The 16,781-nt window shown below is 36.0% G+C and overlaps 1 protein-coding gene across 15 annotated transcripts in view; it reads right to left on the bottom strand.

Moving 5' to 3' along the window:
* Positions 1-16,781, bottom strand: part of KMT2C (lysine methyltransferase 2C) — a 203,594-nt gene that overhangs the window by 102,846 nt on the left and 83,967 nt on the right. For all 15 annotated transcript variants that reach the window (XM_041002313.1, XM_041002321.1, XM_041002328.1 and 12 more), the window contains 3 exons: positions 14,174-14,336; positions 4,215-4,386; positions 2,266-2,380 (listed from right to left, as the gene is read on the bottom strand). In XM_041002313.1, the coding sequence (XP_040858247.1) occupies positions 2,266-2,380; positions 4,215-4,386; positions 14,174-14,336 (450 nt within the window). The remainder of the gene's footprint in view (positions 1-2,265; positions 2,381-4,214; positions 4,387-14,173; positions 14,337-16,781) is intronic.

Genomic DNA, 16,781 nt, shown 5'->3' with positions numbered 1-16,781 from the left:
AAAGCACAGAAAGCATCTTTCCTTTAAATAAATATTAGTATTTTAGCCTTTTTAAAAGATGCATTTATTTTTCTTTGAAAGAAAATTTACAGAGAGGAAGAGTTAGAAGAAAAAGGAGGAGGAGATTGTTGGTATATTCCCCAACATGACCACAATGACCAGGGCTGCGTTGTCCTGAGTCAGGAGCCTGCAGCTTCTCCATCTGTCTTTAATCTCCCACATCAGCACAGGTGCCCAAGCCATTTTCCACTGCTTTCAAAGGCACAGTATCAAGAAACGGGATAGGAAGTAGAGTAGCAGGACTCAAACTAGCACTCATATGGGATGCCACCTACCACACAGAGGCGCCAGCCCAAGCATTTTAGTTTTAAAGCAAATTCATTTGTTACAATAAGCTAACATTTTTTCCTTCATTGCACTGATAATTATTTTTCAGCTCTATTTTAAATAAAACTTACTTGTTTAGACTCTTATTTAAAAGAATCTAAAAACTAACATGGGGAAAGGAACGATGGCATACTGATCTAGAGTTTCAAGGTTTCTTACAACCCACACATTACTGAGGGGGAAAAAAGGAAAACCAGGTATATTTCTTTGGGTAGACAGATGGCAAAGTAGTTGAAATATCACTGGGGACATATGCATCTCATACTGGAGTTCCAGGGTTCAAGTCACAACTCTGATACCAATCCCAGCTTCCTGATAATGCTGAGTTGAGTCCTGCCATTTGGTAGAAGACTAAGGTTGTGCTGCAGGCTCCTGGATTCAGCAAATCCCACAGTTGTTGCAAACATCTGGGGAATGAACCTATGGGTATGTTAAGTCTCTGGCTCTAGCTCTCTGCCTTTCAAATGTCTGACTATTTCTTTAGCTACAAGCTTTCAGTCTACAAAGACCATAGGTAAAAGTTGTTTTTAAGAATCAGAGAAAATTTAGTTTTAGTGAATCAGCTTAGAATTCAAAGTAAACTTGAGTCATTCTTGCCTTCCATTTCTACTTTAATAGTTTTAAATAGATAGTGTTTGTACAAATATTCCAAACTTTGTAGTTGTAGCTAGCACTACAGGCATTCTACAGCCGCTGTGGGGTCCACAGATAATGTAGGATTTACCAGTAACACCAAAGAGCCTTAGTAAATTCCTCAAGAAATGTAAAAGTTACCATCATATAACAATCCAGGGTCATAATGAACAGAAGCAGAGAAGAAAACAAGAGAATTGCTGCCTAAAAGAATAACCAGAAAACATTAAAAGTAACTGAAAAGAGACGTTAAAAATGACCCACCCAAGTAGAAAGTCTGATTTTAAACAATGAAAAAAGTAAAAAATATATCCTGTTCTGACTTCTAAAACCAAGAGAAATTTAGATATAATTTCCCATAATCGCTGATTTTAAACAAGGGAGAAAAACCTGAAAGCTGCATACACAACATTATTCCAAATACTTAATGTAAGAACACACATAACCCATAGTATGTGTGTGGTGGGGCGGGGGGTGTGTATGTGTGTTTGGCGGGGGGGGTCCATAGATATAGGCGCACATAGAAGGAAAAAAAAAAAAATCACCTAACAACTATTTGACCAAAGCATAACGTTTCCTACAAACAAATTTAAACAATTTATAAGGCCTTTAGGCAAGAATTACAAATTAACAGATTTTTAAAATACATGTCTAAATTTCAGTTTCCTCTTATGAAAATATCATCCAATGAAGAACGTTATTAGGAAGACTGGTAAATAATTCAAAAACAATTCCTAAGTCACAAAACACCATTTAACTATTTATTAAAAGTTGACAGCATAGTTTATAATAGTCTCAAAGTGTAAATAATCCAAATTGTCACTAACAGGTCACTATCCTGTAACAAAAGGATTACTACTGATATGTACAACTATACAACCACACAGAGCTCCAGATGCAAAAAAAAAAAAAAAAAATCTATGTTGACCCCATACAATACATGAGCATGGTCTACAGTGCCTGGCAGAACAAGGGAGGAGGCAGAGCCATGAGGGAGAGATCCAAAGAACATCAGGAAATCTGGGGATGGAAGGATGGCATCCATTATCTTGGGATAAGTGTAGTTTCACAAGTATATGTATGTGTGTGTGTATGAAATGAAAGTCTTTAAATATATAAAGTGTAATATTTGTCAATTATATGTCAACAAAGCTATTTTTAAAAAGCTGATGGTATAGATTTGAATGTCTGCTCACTATATAAAACATACAGAGGATATTTTTCTTAAAAAATTAAACAACTTACTTTGCATTTCCAGCCATTGGTTGGTACTGATTTCATAACTGGTTGAAGACAAAAAGTATGATACCCTTTGTCACACGTATCACACACTAGCATCTTGCTATCTTCTCCCGATTGTCTAAAAAATAAGATAGCATTAATGATGCCTTATGCTTAAACTTATGTTTTGTAACATAAGTAACCATGAAAAGAATGAGTCCTGGAAAATGCACACTTTATAAATACCTCAGTATCTTTTTTATTTCTCAACAGATTATCATACAGGTTTCCCCCTAACTACTGAGTCCCTGAACAATCCTTATTTAATGCTCATCTAAAGTAAACTTCTTTAGTAAGTTTAGGATTCCTGTAAAGAAGGAAGAGTTAAGGCAAGATGAATAACCTCTAATCCTTACTTCTTAAAGATCTGATACTCATCCTTTTGGGAGGAAGCATTTTTACCTGCTATGTAATATGGTGCAGAAAGGAACAAATATTGGCACAGTGAATTGGAAACTTCTTTGAAAACTGGATAAAATCTGGCACCAGATATGCATTTCTATGCACACTACTGTCCCCTAGCTGTGTGACTGTTAAAGATGCAGAATCAGAAAAAAAGGAAAAAAAAAAAAGGTAGAATTAAACTCTTAACTTTAGTTATACAAGGAAATAACAATCAAAGATTCTTGTGAAATTAAATCTAATCCTAGTTCAAGAGCTGATATTGCCCATGAAGTAGTTAATGTTCAGTAACATAAATTAAGAAATCTTGTCATGATTACAGCAGAAAATCTAAAGTGTTTCTCTAGACACTTTTCTGCTCCAAAGCCCGGCTCCCTACATGATCTCTCTCTCTCAGTTCTAGAACACTGATAATTCTAACATACTAAGACTTTAAAGACAGGGAAAGGGGGGGAAAAAACAGAATATAAGCAGAGTTGAGAGGATTCTCTGATTAAAGCTTGGAGAAAATAAAAAGTATACAGGTAAAGGGGCAAATTGGCTTTGAGCTATTCAAGTTCCACACATAAAGTTAAATATTTTATTTCTTCTGCTACATGAAAAAATCACGGAGGGAAGCATTCTTTGAGTTTTGTTATTCCTTCCCAAGAAATAGAGTGCAGATATACAGCATCAAATAAATGTTTACTGATATTTTTATCTAATTTACAACAAAATATGAAGGTAGATTATCCTATTGATTCCATGTTAACTCCCAAGATTGATCAAAGCAGTGCTGAGCATAATTCCACCAAGTTACAAAAATTCTCAGCTTGTAAATATCCTAAAGACTTCTGAAAAATAAAGGTGATTCTCTGTAGTTATCATGCTAATTAAATCACTGATAGAAAGATATTGATCCAACTTGAAATGACCAAATAGATAAAAACAAATAGTAAAACATAATTCCATTAGAGTTGTTTAAATGTCACTTCAATATTTTGTATTGGAATTATAGAAACTAGGATATATCAAAGGGAACTGTCTGTCAAATGAGTACACAAAATTCATTAAAATACTGGTCATAATAGATAGCATCCTACCCAGAATGGAAATTCAAACACATCATTGACTTGGGGGGTTCAATTTAAATGTATAGCTTTTAAAGTTAAATGTTTCTTTTTCTATTAATAATCTCCTCCCCAGAGCACTTGTTAAAAAGCTGCTTTATTTCTCTAATACTAATGTCCAATTGTTAACATAATTCATTTTAAAATAGCTAGCAAAATAACTGAAATCAGCAGCATTTTACTATCAGAAGAATTTAAATTATTAAAATTTGATTTGGATTTGTCCCAAAAACAATAAAAATATTTTAAAATAAATATCTACTGATTTGTTTAAGCCACAACGAAATCAGTTTGGATGAATGTAGCTGCAACATGAACAACTTTTATCATATTATACAAACCTTTTAGCACTTATTAATAGGGTCTCTCAATACACACCGTTGACTTAAAATTAAAACTTACTTGCAGTTCTGGCACACTTTGCACTCAGGACATTGCCAACCTGCACGTTTTAATGGAGTGACCGCTATATCCAGGCACATTCCATGATAGTGCTGCCCACAAGTAGTACAAAAGAACTGATCTAAGAGGTCTCCAGGGCTGTCGCACACTGCACAGTTTGCATCTTCCTTTGCTATAATTAACAGTGAAACAACGAAATTGTTGGGTAAGAATCTGATATTTTTCTGTCTTTACAGCTTAAAAATCACCTGAAGGGAATTTGCATGGTAAATGTTTCAGACATCCTAAGTTATCCATATTAAACTGACATCCAATAAGAATTAGATCTCTATAGAAACATTTATATTGTGTTCAATGTAGAATAAATTCACAAAATTAAATTGTTTATTTCTACAACCTTTTGTAGCAGTATCTACTTGAGATGACAAGTAGTTCTGATCTCTATATCCTTAATACCAATAATAAGGCTGGGCATTAAGTTAGTGCTCAATATATGCTTGTTGAAAAACAAACAAATAAGGGAAAGATGGACTGAAAAGGTGCTTTGCCATATAAAAATAAACATCTTATTTTGAAGCTAAATATTCTGAAATATTTAATGAGCTACATCAAGAGATAAAACCAAGAAATACTAGCAATCAATACAGACACTATGCAAATGAAACAAAGGGTTTTGTAACTCAGGAAAAAAGTCTTAAATGAGAAAATGCTAAAGGTGAAAATTACATATTCATATACAAATACAATACTTCATATAATAATTTCATACTTCATTTATATTAATTTCTAGTTGTAAAAACTTAAAATTTATATATAGTTAGGGATGCTATCTCTAACCCTAAATGAGGATTTTGGAGCTTAAAAAATTATATGAAAATAATCTGCTTTGCCAAATACACAAGGAAAAGAACATACTCTAAAACCATACCCCCTTTAATAATGAATACAAAGATACCTATTCTCACAAAATTCTGGAATACCTGAATCTTCTGATTTTTTTGCTTTGTTAAGGCTGCACCCTCCTGTCTACTCCTTTAGCTCAAAGTACTTCTTACCTTCACTTTTCCCCAGACAAGCATCCTAAAACTAAAGCAACACTCTATTCCTTTGTTTAAACTAGCAGCTGGCAAACATTTTTCTGCACAGAACTTGATAGTAAATATTTTCAACCCTGTGAGTCACAACAGTCTTTGTAATACAGACTTTTTGTCTTTTATTCACAATCTTTCAAAAACACAAAGCAGTAGAAAAACGGACTCTGGAATGTGGACAGCAGTTTAGACTCTACTTCAATGTCCCAGGTTCCAATGAGCATGGGAAATCCAATGGTTTCTTTCTCTACTTGCTTTATGTGCACACCACAACCCTTCCTGGGCCCTTTCACATTTAGTTTCCCTATCCGCGCAACTCTTCTGATTCTTCTCTATTTTCCCCACACCTTCATGATAGTCCTGTTTTGGCTGTCGAACTCCCATAATCCCTCTAAATGTTTCACCTTGGTCCTTTTTTTTTTTTAAATTATCGTAATAATTTCCCTTTTGTGACCAAGTTGATTTCCATGTCATAAAATGCTTCCAGGATTCCCAAATGTGCTTTAACAGCCCAATCCTAAAACCTTATTTTCAAGTCTTAGTAAAAGTGAATAGCCAAATGTTTAAAAAACACTCAAATTCAACATCTCTCCAATACAATTTGGTTAAAAATCTAAAACTCTTTCCTAACAGAATGGGTAATAAAAAATACCTCAATATTACAGTTGAAATTTTAACTCCTCCCTGACACAAAACAATGGACCAGACAATAATTCTTTCTTATATTTTCTATACATCACTCCTATTTTTATAGTATATTCCAATAATTTTTGTCTTGATAATCTTAACATATTACAAATGACATCTATGATTTGATCTCCTTTCAATCACCTATATATCTAAAGCAAACTCAAATATGTAAATCTAGCTACTATGTTCTGCTTACTTTAAATTCCATTATACATCACTTTTTTGTCTTTTTAAAAATGGTAATCTCTAGGATGAGGCAAAAAAATTTTTAAAAAACACAAAAAGCCACCATATATTCCTTTCCATGTAAATTCTAGAACATATTCACTATTTCCTCATCATTGCAAATCAACTGCTATGTGTCACAGCAGCCCAAGGCATGGGTGTTGCATCCTGTTCCCTGTGGTTGTGTCACAGCCCAAGCTCTTCAATGGTGGGTGTTTTATCTAACTCGGTTCCCTCAGGTTGTATTATGTGCCCAACACAGACAGGTCTTCACAACACTGCTTCAGGGAATCAGCAAGGCACGATGTCAGCACCAGTTTGAGGTCTGGCTCCCTGCTAAAGTATAGGGGAAAGCAGCAAAGGATGGCCCACATGCCCCGGAGGCCACAAGATAGACCTGGAAGCAGCTGGCTTCAGCCCAGCTCAGCTCCAGCTGGGGAGTCCAACAGCAGACAGAAAACCTCTTTCTGGGTCACTTTTCGTTTCTCTGTAACTCTGCCTTTTAAATAAATAAAAAGTATATCTTAAAAAAAAATGTCCAAACATATTCCTTGAATACTCATTAAAACAACCAAAACCTCAGTGAGTTACCAAATATCTTCGTGCCTCCAACAAATTTCTCTTACGTACTCAATTATGACACCATGAAAAGCTTGAATTAAAATCTTACCACTTATTATCTAAAACTTCCTAGAGTGAATCAACTCCTGTTGCATAATTTAAAAATCAAGGACTTCCTTCTAAAATTACTTTTAAATACCTTTTTAATTGATAAGCAATTAAATCATTACCTTAAAAAATGAAATGTCACAAATTGTTCCTTTTTGACAGTAAGAACGCAATACGCTAAGTTGTTTCTTGCTAATACTAAGAATGCCATAATTACTCCCTCAAAGCTATAAACATTTTAAAAGACTATTAAAATGGGGGTGGGTTAGAGAATTCAGAGCCAAAAGTAACTGCTTGCTTGGGAAACTGGCTGTCCACAAAGAACCTGATTTGTGTCCTAGCAACGCCCTGCTTCCAATACAAATTCCTGCTAATACCTGGAAGGCAGCAGATCACAGACCAAGGGCCTTGACTTCCCTGCCACCATATGGAGGAACTGGCTTAAGTTCCAGGCTACTGGCTTTGACTGGGTTCAGAACGGCTGTTACAGGTATTTGGGAAGTGAAACAGTAGGCAAACGATCTTCCACTGCCCCCTATCCCGAGCTCCACATTTCTCCATCACTCTGCCTTTCAAAGAAACAGATTCTTAAAGCAAACAAACAAAAATGTTAATTTTTATTTGAAACCTAGATTTTAACACAGAGAAGGAGAAAAACGAGGAGAAAGATCTTCTGCCCTCTGGTTCACTCCTCAAATGGCCACAATCATCAAGGAGATGATCCAAACCCAGCAGACAGGAACTTCTGGGTCTTCCACGTGAGTACAGGGTCCCAAGGTTTTGGGCCATCCTCTTTTGCCTTCCCAGGCCATAAGCAGGGATCTGGATGGGAAGTGGAGCAGCCAGAAAATGAATCAGTGCCTGTATGAGATGCCGGTGCTTGCAGGTGGAGAACCAATGGCAGTCTCAAAAATCAGATCTTCTACAACTCAAAATAAAAAACTATATTGGCTTTCAGCCACCCTGAAAACTAATAAATTGGGGGAAATACTCAACTGGTTGTCAGATACAATTTTCCAGGAACAATATCTAAAATGTTTCTGTGAAACATGCTGGAATTTGCTACTCTGATATTTCAACTTGCTAAGATAGCTACTACTTATTGGTTGGCCATCAAGGAACTGGAAGGTTGGGCTAAATTAAATTGCACAGAAATATAAATGTACAGTCTGGATTCCTAAGAGTCACTGCGAGCAAAATACAACTATCTCCAAAATTTTATAATGATTACACTTTGAAACAATATTGTACATATGCCAATTAAATAAAACTAAAAGTTTAGTGTTTTCTCTCCTTTTACCATGACTACCTGAAAAAATAAAATTCTACGCTCTTACTTCACATCCGTTTTCTATAAAGCAATGCCCGCTTTAAATGCAACAAGACAAGTCTCTACAATTGCTACAGTGATCACCTTTTTCTGTGATAACATCGAGCAAGTCCTTAATGCTGATCTTGTCACACTGTTTTAGTTCTGTGGATCACTAATCATAAATAAGCCAAACAAAAATGCTCGAATGATATATCCACTCCAAAAACAACTGATGTTATATAAAATACTTTAGTGTTGTTACTAAGTACTACACAAGGAAATGAGCTTGATTAAACTGTCTGGCCGATCACAGATTAAGTATTCAAATACTGAAACACTTTTTGGAAGTTATGTATAGAAAGATGCTATGCTAGGCAGCTTTGATCCCATATTAAAAATAAGTATTCTGGGACCCGTGCTGTGGCACAGCAGCTTAATCTGCCCTTTGCAGTGTCAGCATCCTACATTAGCTCCTTGTTAGTGACCTAGGAAAGCAGTGGAGGATGGTCTAAATTCTTAGGCCCAATTCTTAGGCCCACGCACTCATGAGGGAGACCCAGAAGAAGCTCTAGTGTCCAAGCTTCAGCCACTGCAGCAGTGCAGGTAGTGAACCAGAGGATGAAATCAATCAATCAATCTCTCTTGCTCACTCTCTCTCTGTAATTCTGTCTTGTGTGCAGGGACAGGCCTGTTGTGGAGGTTAAGATGCCACTGCGATGCCTACATCCCACTACAGTGCTTAGGGTCAAGCCACAGCTCCGCTCCCAATCCCAGCTTCCTTGCTAATGTGCATCCAAGGAGGGAGCACTAATGGGGTCCAGCCAATCAAGCTGAGAGAACAGGACCTGAGTTTCTAATTCCTGCTTTTGATAAGGCTTAGACCCCAAATGTTTCGAGCATTTGGAGACATAACCTTGTTCTAATAAGTAAATGATTAACTTTTATCAAAGCATACAAAGCTATATATAGATACAATATATCTACATGATACAGACACACATATCTATGTCTACAAGTCACAGAACATTAAAATTGAAAAAATAAAATAAGTGAAAACATTATTAAAGTACTTGAAAAAGGCAGAAGAGACCAAGTAAGGTTAACTAAAAATTATTTGTAAAATCTAGGTAAATCTGAACCTAAAGATGATACGTTTTATTATAGACCATATTATTAATTTCTAAGCAAACTTCACTAACGGTCAAACAAAATTAAGAATGTCTATGTACATAGAAACATAGAAAATAAGGTACCAGATGAAGTAATGAATAAATGAAATAGAATATGAAAAAACAAGGGTTTTGTGGAAGGAGAAAAGAATCATCATCTTTGGAGGTCATTTCCTAAATGACAGCTGTGAAAAAAGAAGGAATGAGTAAAGAAAAAGAAAAAAGCACTGAGCTTAAAGCAGAACAAGGTATCCTTGCTCAAACTGCTTAACAAAGTTCAGACAGCATGTAAGAATAGATTCACAAGTGAACAGCAACCAAACGCAAAGTGCTGCCACACAGCATCGATTTTTGAAGGACTGAGTCAGCACAGCTTTCTAACTTCCACCAACGCAGCAACACCTGCCCCCCTGCCCCCAGGGGGCACTATTGGGAGGACACCAAGCTAAGTGACTTGCTGATCAAATGCAATCTCTCAAGAGGAAAAGCATGGGTGTCACCCACAAGGGCAGCCCATGCGACAGACACAAAAACAAGACTGAAAAGTCAGGAGGCAGACAGAAGTTAGTGTAACAGAAAGACAGCAGGGTTTATTGTCAGGAGATACAAAATCAACCCATAAAAAAGACTGGAGCTAAAGCCAACTAATGAAAATGTGTTGGAGGCATATTCAGAAGTACGTAATTGCTATGCTTAGTTCCTACAAACATTTCGCATTACAGACAGAATAAAAACCAAACTTCTTCTGTTACTTACAAGGTCTACCTGATTTAGCCTTTGTACATCCTGATGTTTCTATCCACTCAGTGGATTAAAATGACACATTCATGAATCATCTCAACAACTGTATAGTAACTGTTCTCTCTGCCTTGAATATTCTGTTCTCTAATCTCACATAGCAAACTCCTTGCTTCTCAGTTTTCCTAGACAGGAAGTATGAATAATTAGATATCCTAGAAGGGTATTTAATGTCAAGTTTCAGATAAGGCTAGCATATTCTCAACATGATCGTGAGAATAATGCTGGAATCATGACTCCTTACCAAGGGCAGAGAACACTAAAGCTACTTTCTGACAGAAATCTTGACATCGTCTACACATAATTTCTTTTTTAACATTTCTTTAAACAAGACCCATGTTTTGGTTGATTTTTTTTTTTTCGCAAAAAGATCTTATTTAACCAACTATCACAACGTATTATTCAGTAACTTGACGCATAGTCAAATTAATGCTACTCTCACAAATGTGGACTTTAATAACAGCTAAAATAATTATTTTGATAAAACAAAATACAAACAGCACAATGTTATACAAGTGCTGCTATTCTTATTTAATTCTCATAACATTTATTGAAGATGTTTTCATTTAAAAAGAAATGTTAAGTATCTTCTGTTACAACACATTGTCACAATAACCAGAAATATATACAAAAGGATTTATTAAGGTAGCAATGTAACAATACGCAAAATTGTCCTTAGAATAAGACAGATGGACAGAACATTCTGTAGTTAAATTGCAGTATTTAAAATTCCCTTGTAACAGAATCTACTGCATTGGGTATTTGCTGGTTGCATTTATAAGATTTCCTTTTATACTACAAGGCAAATACTTTTTTCTTGGTTACACAGGTTTCTTTATTTGAAAGCAGACTGAGAGAACAGTGTTCTTCCATCCGCTGATTCACTGCTCAAATGGCCACAACAGCCATGACTAGGTCAGGCCAAAGCCAGCAATATGAGTCTTCTTGGGGTCAAAGCACTCGAGTCACTTGCGGCTATTTTCCCAGGAGCATCAGCCAGGAGCTGGATCACAAGTGGAGCAGCAGGAACTTCATCTGGCACCCACATGGGAGGCCGGCATTACAGGTGGACAGCTTAACACCGCAACACCATCCCCAAGATCATTTTTCACTTTAATACGTAGTATCAACTTATCCTGTAGTCTCAGCATCAAGTGGATTCTTGCTATTTGAGCACAGTTTAAAATGTTTATGGCAGATCAGGCATTTAGACAAGAAGTTAAGGGTGCCTGAGTCCCATATCCGAGTGCCTGAGTACAATTCCTGGACTAGCTCCTGAAGCCAGCTTTCCAGAAATGCAGTTTCTGGAAGTTGGAAGTGATGGTCCAATTCCACCTTCAGCCCAGGAACACATATGCCCATAACAGCCAACCAGAAACTCAATTTAAAGTCTTTAACATGGAAGGTATTAAAAAACACATGAATATATTCCTTCTAATTCCTAAAGTCTACATTAACAAGATTTCTAGCTGAAATCAGAAGCAGAAGACAGTTTAAATGGTATTTTCACAGCTAGGCTAAGTGCTTCCCCAGTACAAAACAAAGTTTTCCACCAGGGTTTGGACTTCTCACAATATGCATTTTTTGTGAAGTCTCCGAAGATTCTTTATAAATCCCAAGAATCCAATAGGTATTCCTGTTTCCTTCCATGCACTGAAAGGTCTGATGCCAAGGATACATTGAACTTTAGGGATCAATTTCACCACAACTTTGAATTTACCCTACATATATTTCATTTAGCTATATTTCATTACTTATTATAAGTTTTGCTTTTAAATTTTTATTTACTTTTACTGGAAAGGCAGATATACAGAGAGGAAGATCTTCTGTTTGCTGATTCACTCCCCAAGTGGCCGCAACGGCCAGAGCTGAGCCAATCCAAAGCCAGGAGCCAGGAGCTTCTTCAGGGTCTCCCATGCGGTGCAGGGTCCCAAGGCTTTGGGCCGTCCTCTACTGCTTTCCCAGGCCACAAGCAAGGAGCTGGATGGGAAACAGGGCCACCAGGATACAAACCTGCGCCCACTTGGGACCCCAGAGCAAGCAAGGCAATGACTTTAGCCATTAGGATACTGCCAGGCCCGATTCCAGTTTTATTTTATCCTATTGTTCATGTATTTTTATGAGTCTTCATGAATTCAGTTTAAAAGTCATGATACCGAAACTATCAGTGTATACTTTAGTTTTAGGATCCCAGCATAAATTTTTCACCGCATGCATAATAAATGACGATAAATCACCTTACCTCACTTTTCACAGTGCATTACTTTACAAACTGATATAAAACAGCAGACATAAACATGGAGGTACATACCAGATTAGAGTCAGTAGGAAGTAACACACTGAGCAATAAAATTTCTAAAATCAAAATGTCATTCCCATCAAAGTTTGTATGCTCTTTGATGAGGTCTAAAGCATGACCGAGGGCTGGCATTGTGGCACAGCAAGAAAAGCCACTGCCTGTGATGCCAACATCCCCTATGAGTACTGGCTAATGCCATGCTGCTCTGCTTCTGATCCAGCTGCATACCAATTGCATGGGAAAAGCCAAAGATGGCCCACGTGTTTCAACCCAGCTGTCAGGCCTGGGGGAAGCTCCTGACTTCTGGGCCCCAGTCATCAGAAAAATGAACAGTGGATGGGAGAGATTTTCTTTCTCTTTCTTTCAAATAAATAAATAAAGCATGACTGAATACATAAAGCAAAACAAAACTCAGATGCATACACTCATACATGTGTTTTAGTCAGCTGGCAGCATCTATGATACCATGCCTCTGATGGATATATGGAAATTAATGAAGACATTAACTTCATTTATAACCTTCATGATTATTTCTAGCCTTTAGTAAACTGAGTAAAATCTGAAATTTCAGTTTCACCCATCTGAATGTTTTATAAATATATAGAGATATTACATACATAGAGAACAAGGACAACATGGTTAGATGTTTGGATATGAAAGAAGATGAATCACGATAATGAAAAAAGCTAAAAGGCGACAATCATGTACTCTCACTGTATTTAAAATAACTTTCAATGAAGTCTGTGTAAGCCATATTTGTTTTGGGAAAAGTTTTGACCAATACCATAAAAAAACAGGAAAAGGTTAAAAATCATATATAATTAAAAGATCATACAAAATGACTAAATAAACTGAGATTTTTGTAATGAGAATGAAAAATCAATTTTATCAGAGGAAAAAAGATTCTAAAACATACATGTCCACTGGAAATTGGTATACTAAAAATACTTGTATAAATTTAATAATATAATAAAATATAATTTTTATGTAACATGAAATTCAAGCATCTAGAAATTTTCACATTATAAAAAAATCATATGCCAAATAAAGGAAAACTATAACTGCTGATTTAATGTATTAAGATAGATTAAATCATTAAGAAGCAGTAGCAGGGCCCGGCGGAGTGGCATAGTGGCTAAGGCCTTGAATGTGCCGGGATCCCATGTGGTTCTAATCCCAGGGACTCCACTTCCTCTCTATCTCTCCTCCTCTGTATATCTGACTTTGTAATAAAAATAAATCTTAATAAAAAAAAAAAAAAAAGAAGCAGTAGCAGAGATTTCTATCAATATTAACTGGACTCTACCACTACAAATTTCAGAAGCTGTGGATGTTACTATTAATATACATCCTTGGTGGCTTTAAATGAAGAAGATACTGAATATCTTTTAAGGCTTTAATGAATTTCCTAAGAGTTTATATCAGAAATACTATATGCCCATTTATACAGCAGGAATACCGTATAATATTCTCCCCCTTACAGAGGTTGTCTGTCTTTAACAGAACAGAAAACACCAACTGGCTTTGAATTTCTAAGAAACAGACTTTTCTGAATTAACTTCAATAAAGCTACCTATAAATAAACACCTAACCATAACACAAATCTCTGTCAAAGACCTCTGATTATTAAGATTTCATTATGCTATCTTTTATTACAAATAGAATAATACGTTCAGTGATTTTTAACATTTACTTTAGGAACTTACATCTCTGAGGAGCTTGGTCTATATGTTCTGGACAGAGAAGGAAGAACTGCCTGAAATCCTGGAAGGTGCCGGCTCCCGCAGCACATGGGTAATGGTACATCTGGGTACAGTTCTCTTCACAGCATTTGATAGTGGCTCCAAGATGCTTGCAAAATGCACATCGCTGTAAAAGGTCAAGGTAGAGGAATCTCTTTATAAAGCAACACTCAAATATTAAGCCACTAAAGGACAACAAAATCATGGCACATTATTAGGAAAAGTTTCAGCCTGCAAAATAGCAAATAAAAAGTATCGGTTAAACATAATAAAATCTAAGGTACTCACTTCTGTATTTGGTGCTTCCATTCAAATTAAAAAGTCAGAATTTAATTTTTTATGTGCTTAGTTAAAAATATATAATTATGATTTTAAGGCAAGATCTTAGTTTAGGACTATTTTAACACTTAAACCTCATCAAAACATTCAAGTAAGTAAATGAGCAATGCCTAGTGGTTCAATGTACACATGAAAAATCTAAATACATAGCTGTAGCAACCAGTTTCAAATTTACCTATCAAAGCTGGGACTGTGAAGACAACTTAAGTCATCTGGGTACCACTTCACCCCACTTCACACTGCCTCCTCTCTCTCAGGAAAGGAAAACAAAGAAATAAGCGCTATATAGGTGGAGGGAAACTGTGGCAAAAATTTAATGTAAATATTAAATAGCTGTAAATCTGATCTTCCAATGAAAATAATGTCCATATTTACTTTTCACCATTTCCTTAGAATGGTTAGTGAACTGTTTCTCATTCTTCCCAACAACTGTCAGCAAAACCTTTGCTCTGGGGTGCTACGTTATCAGTCTTTTCTGCGTAGTGCACCTTTTGATATGTTCATTCATTCTCTCATTTGAAACAGAGTAACAGAGAAGGGGAGGGAGAAGGAGCCTGAAGGAGAGCAAGAATACTCCCATCTTCTGGAATGCGTTAAGCTGAAGCCAGGAACTGCAGTCTACTCTCTCACAGGCAGCAGTTTAACACACTGACCACCAGCAAAAACCCCTACTTTCACTTTTTATGTTCCAGTGCAAGATCTTTGAAAAGGCCTAAGATTAAACTATCTTGCTCCACAGCACAAGAATGGTGCTTACCCTAGAAAGTGTTCAGATCTATATCCACTAAACAAACATCATTATTACTAATCTTAAGTATGGCTTACAAATAACCAAGTTCAAACAACTGAAGTTTCACTTCACATGCAGTCAGACTCTGCTCCATGATACTATAAGTCAAACTGTGCAGAATCCTTGTACACAAAAATTTTTTGGTTTTGGCCCCAGCACGATGGCTAAACTGGCTGATCCTCTACATCAAAGTGCCAGTATTACATATGGACGCCAGCTCACATCCCATCTGTTCCACTTCCCATCAGCTCCCTACCTGTGACCTTGGAAGGCAAATGGAGAATGACCCAAATCTTTGGGACCCTGCACCTTCATCAAAGACCCCTGGCTTTCCCTCCAGATTAGCTCAGCTCTAGCTACTGTGGACATCTGGGGGCGGAGATATTCCTAACTCTCCTTCTCTGTGTAAATCTGCCTTTCCAATAAAAATAAATCAACCTTTAAAAATAAATATTTGGCTAATGAATTTTATATGTCATAAGGGAAAAATCAAATTGATTTACTCCTCAATATTCATATCTACCTAGAACACTACTATGTTCTATTAATCGTGTCTACTATACACACACACACATACACACACACACTATAACATTAGCTAACTTACTATGGAAAGTACTGGGAATAATTCAACATACTAATTTTTAAATGCCATATAAAGCTCTCAGGAATAAAGCAAGGAAAGTAAAAAACTAAATGCATTTAAGTTAAGCCATCAAAATCATCAGTTAAATTCAAACAGATAACAAAAGACATTTCGCACTGAAGGGAAATACAGGCTACACTCATAGTCTGGAATTCATCTTCCCAAATCAAATCAAAATTATTTCCATGGGGAACATGTGTAACATTAGCATATTTATCTACTATACACCAGAAATCCCAAGTCATAAACACTACTGAGAAATTGAAAACTGATTAGCAATTGGAGAGGGTACATATGTTAAACAATACTTACAATAGTTTATCAATGCTTTACCTCAATAAATATCACAAACTATTATACACAACATTTTTTATTTTCTACTTTTAGTCATTAAAGCATATGTAGGAAAATATGAAGAAAAGAGGAAAATGTGTTTTTCATCTTTAAACATTAACCAAAGGACACATAATGAAATCTAAAAGTAAAACAATTCAGAGAGAACTCATATTACCAAATAGAAGAAAGAATCAGAAGAAACAACAAAACTCTTATCTAATGATTCTGCAGTGAGGAAGGTCTCACAAAATAAACTATATTACTAAACAAAAATCAACAAAATCTCAGAATTATAAAATAATAATCAAGGTTAATGTGGCAAAGCTCATTCAATTATCGACTTTATTATACATCAACTACAGTAATGGTTAGCTATAGGAGATGTCAAATATTTGGATTTTCACACTCTTAAGTGATTTCAAATAGCCACCAACCCTCTTCCATAATTACACAGCAAGAAT

Source organism: Ochotona curzoniae, unplaced genomic scaffold, assembly GCF_017591425.1.
Source record: "Ochotona curzoniae isolate NIBS_2020 unplaced genomic scaffold, NIBS_Ocur_1.0 scaffold_2476, whole genome shotgun sequence".
Classification (NCBI taxonomy): domain Eukaryota; kingdom Metazoa; phylum Chordata; class Mammalia; order Lagomorpha; family Ochotonidae; genus Ochotona; species Ochotona curzoniae.
The sequence above is the reverse complement of the archived record's forward strand: the minus strand, read 5'-3'. Positions and strand labels throughout refer to the sequence as shown.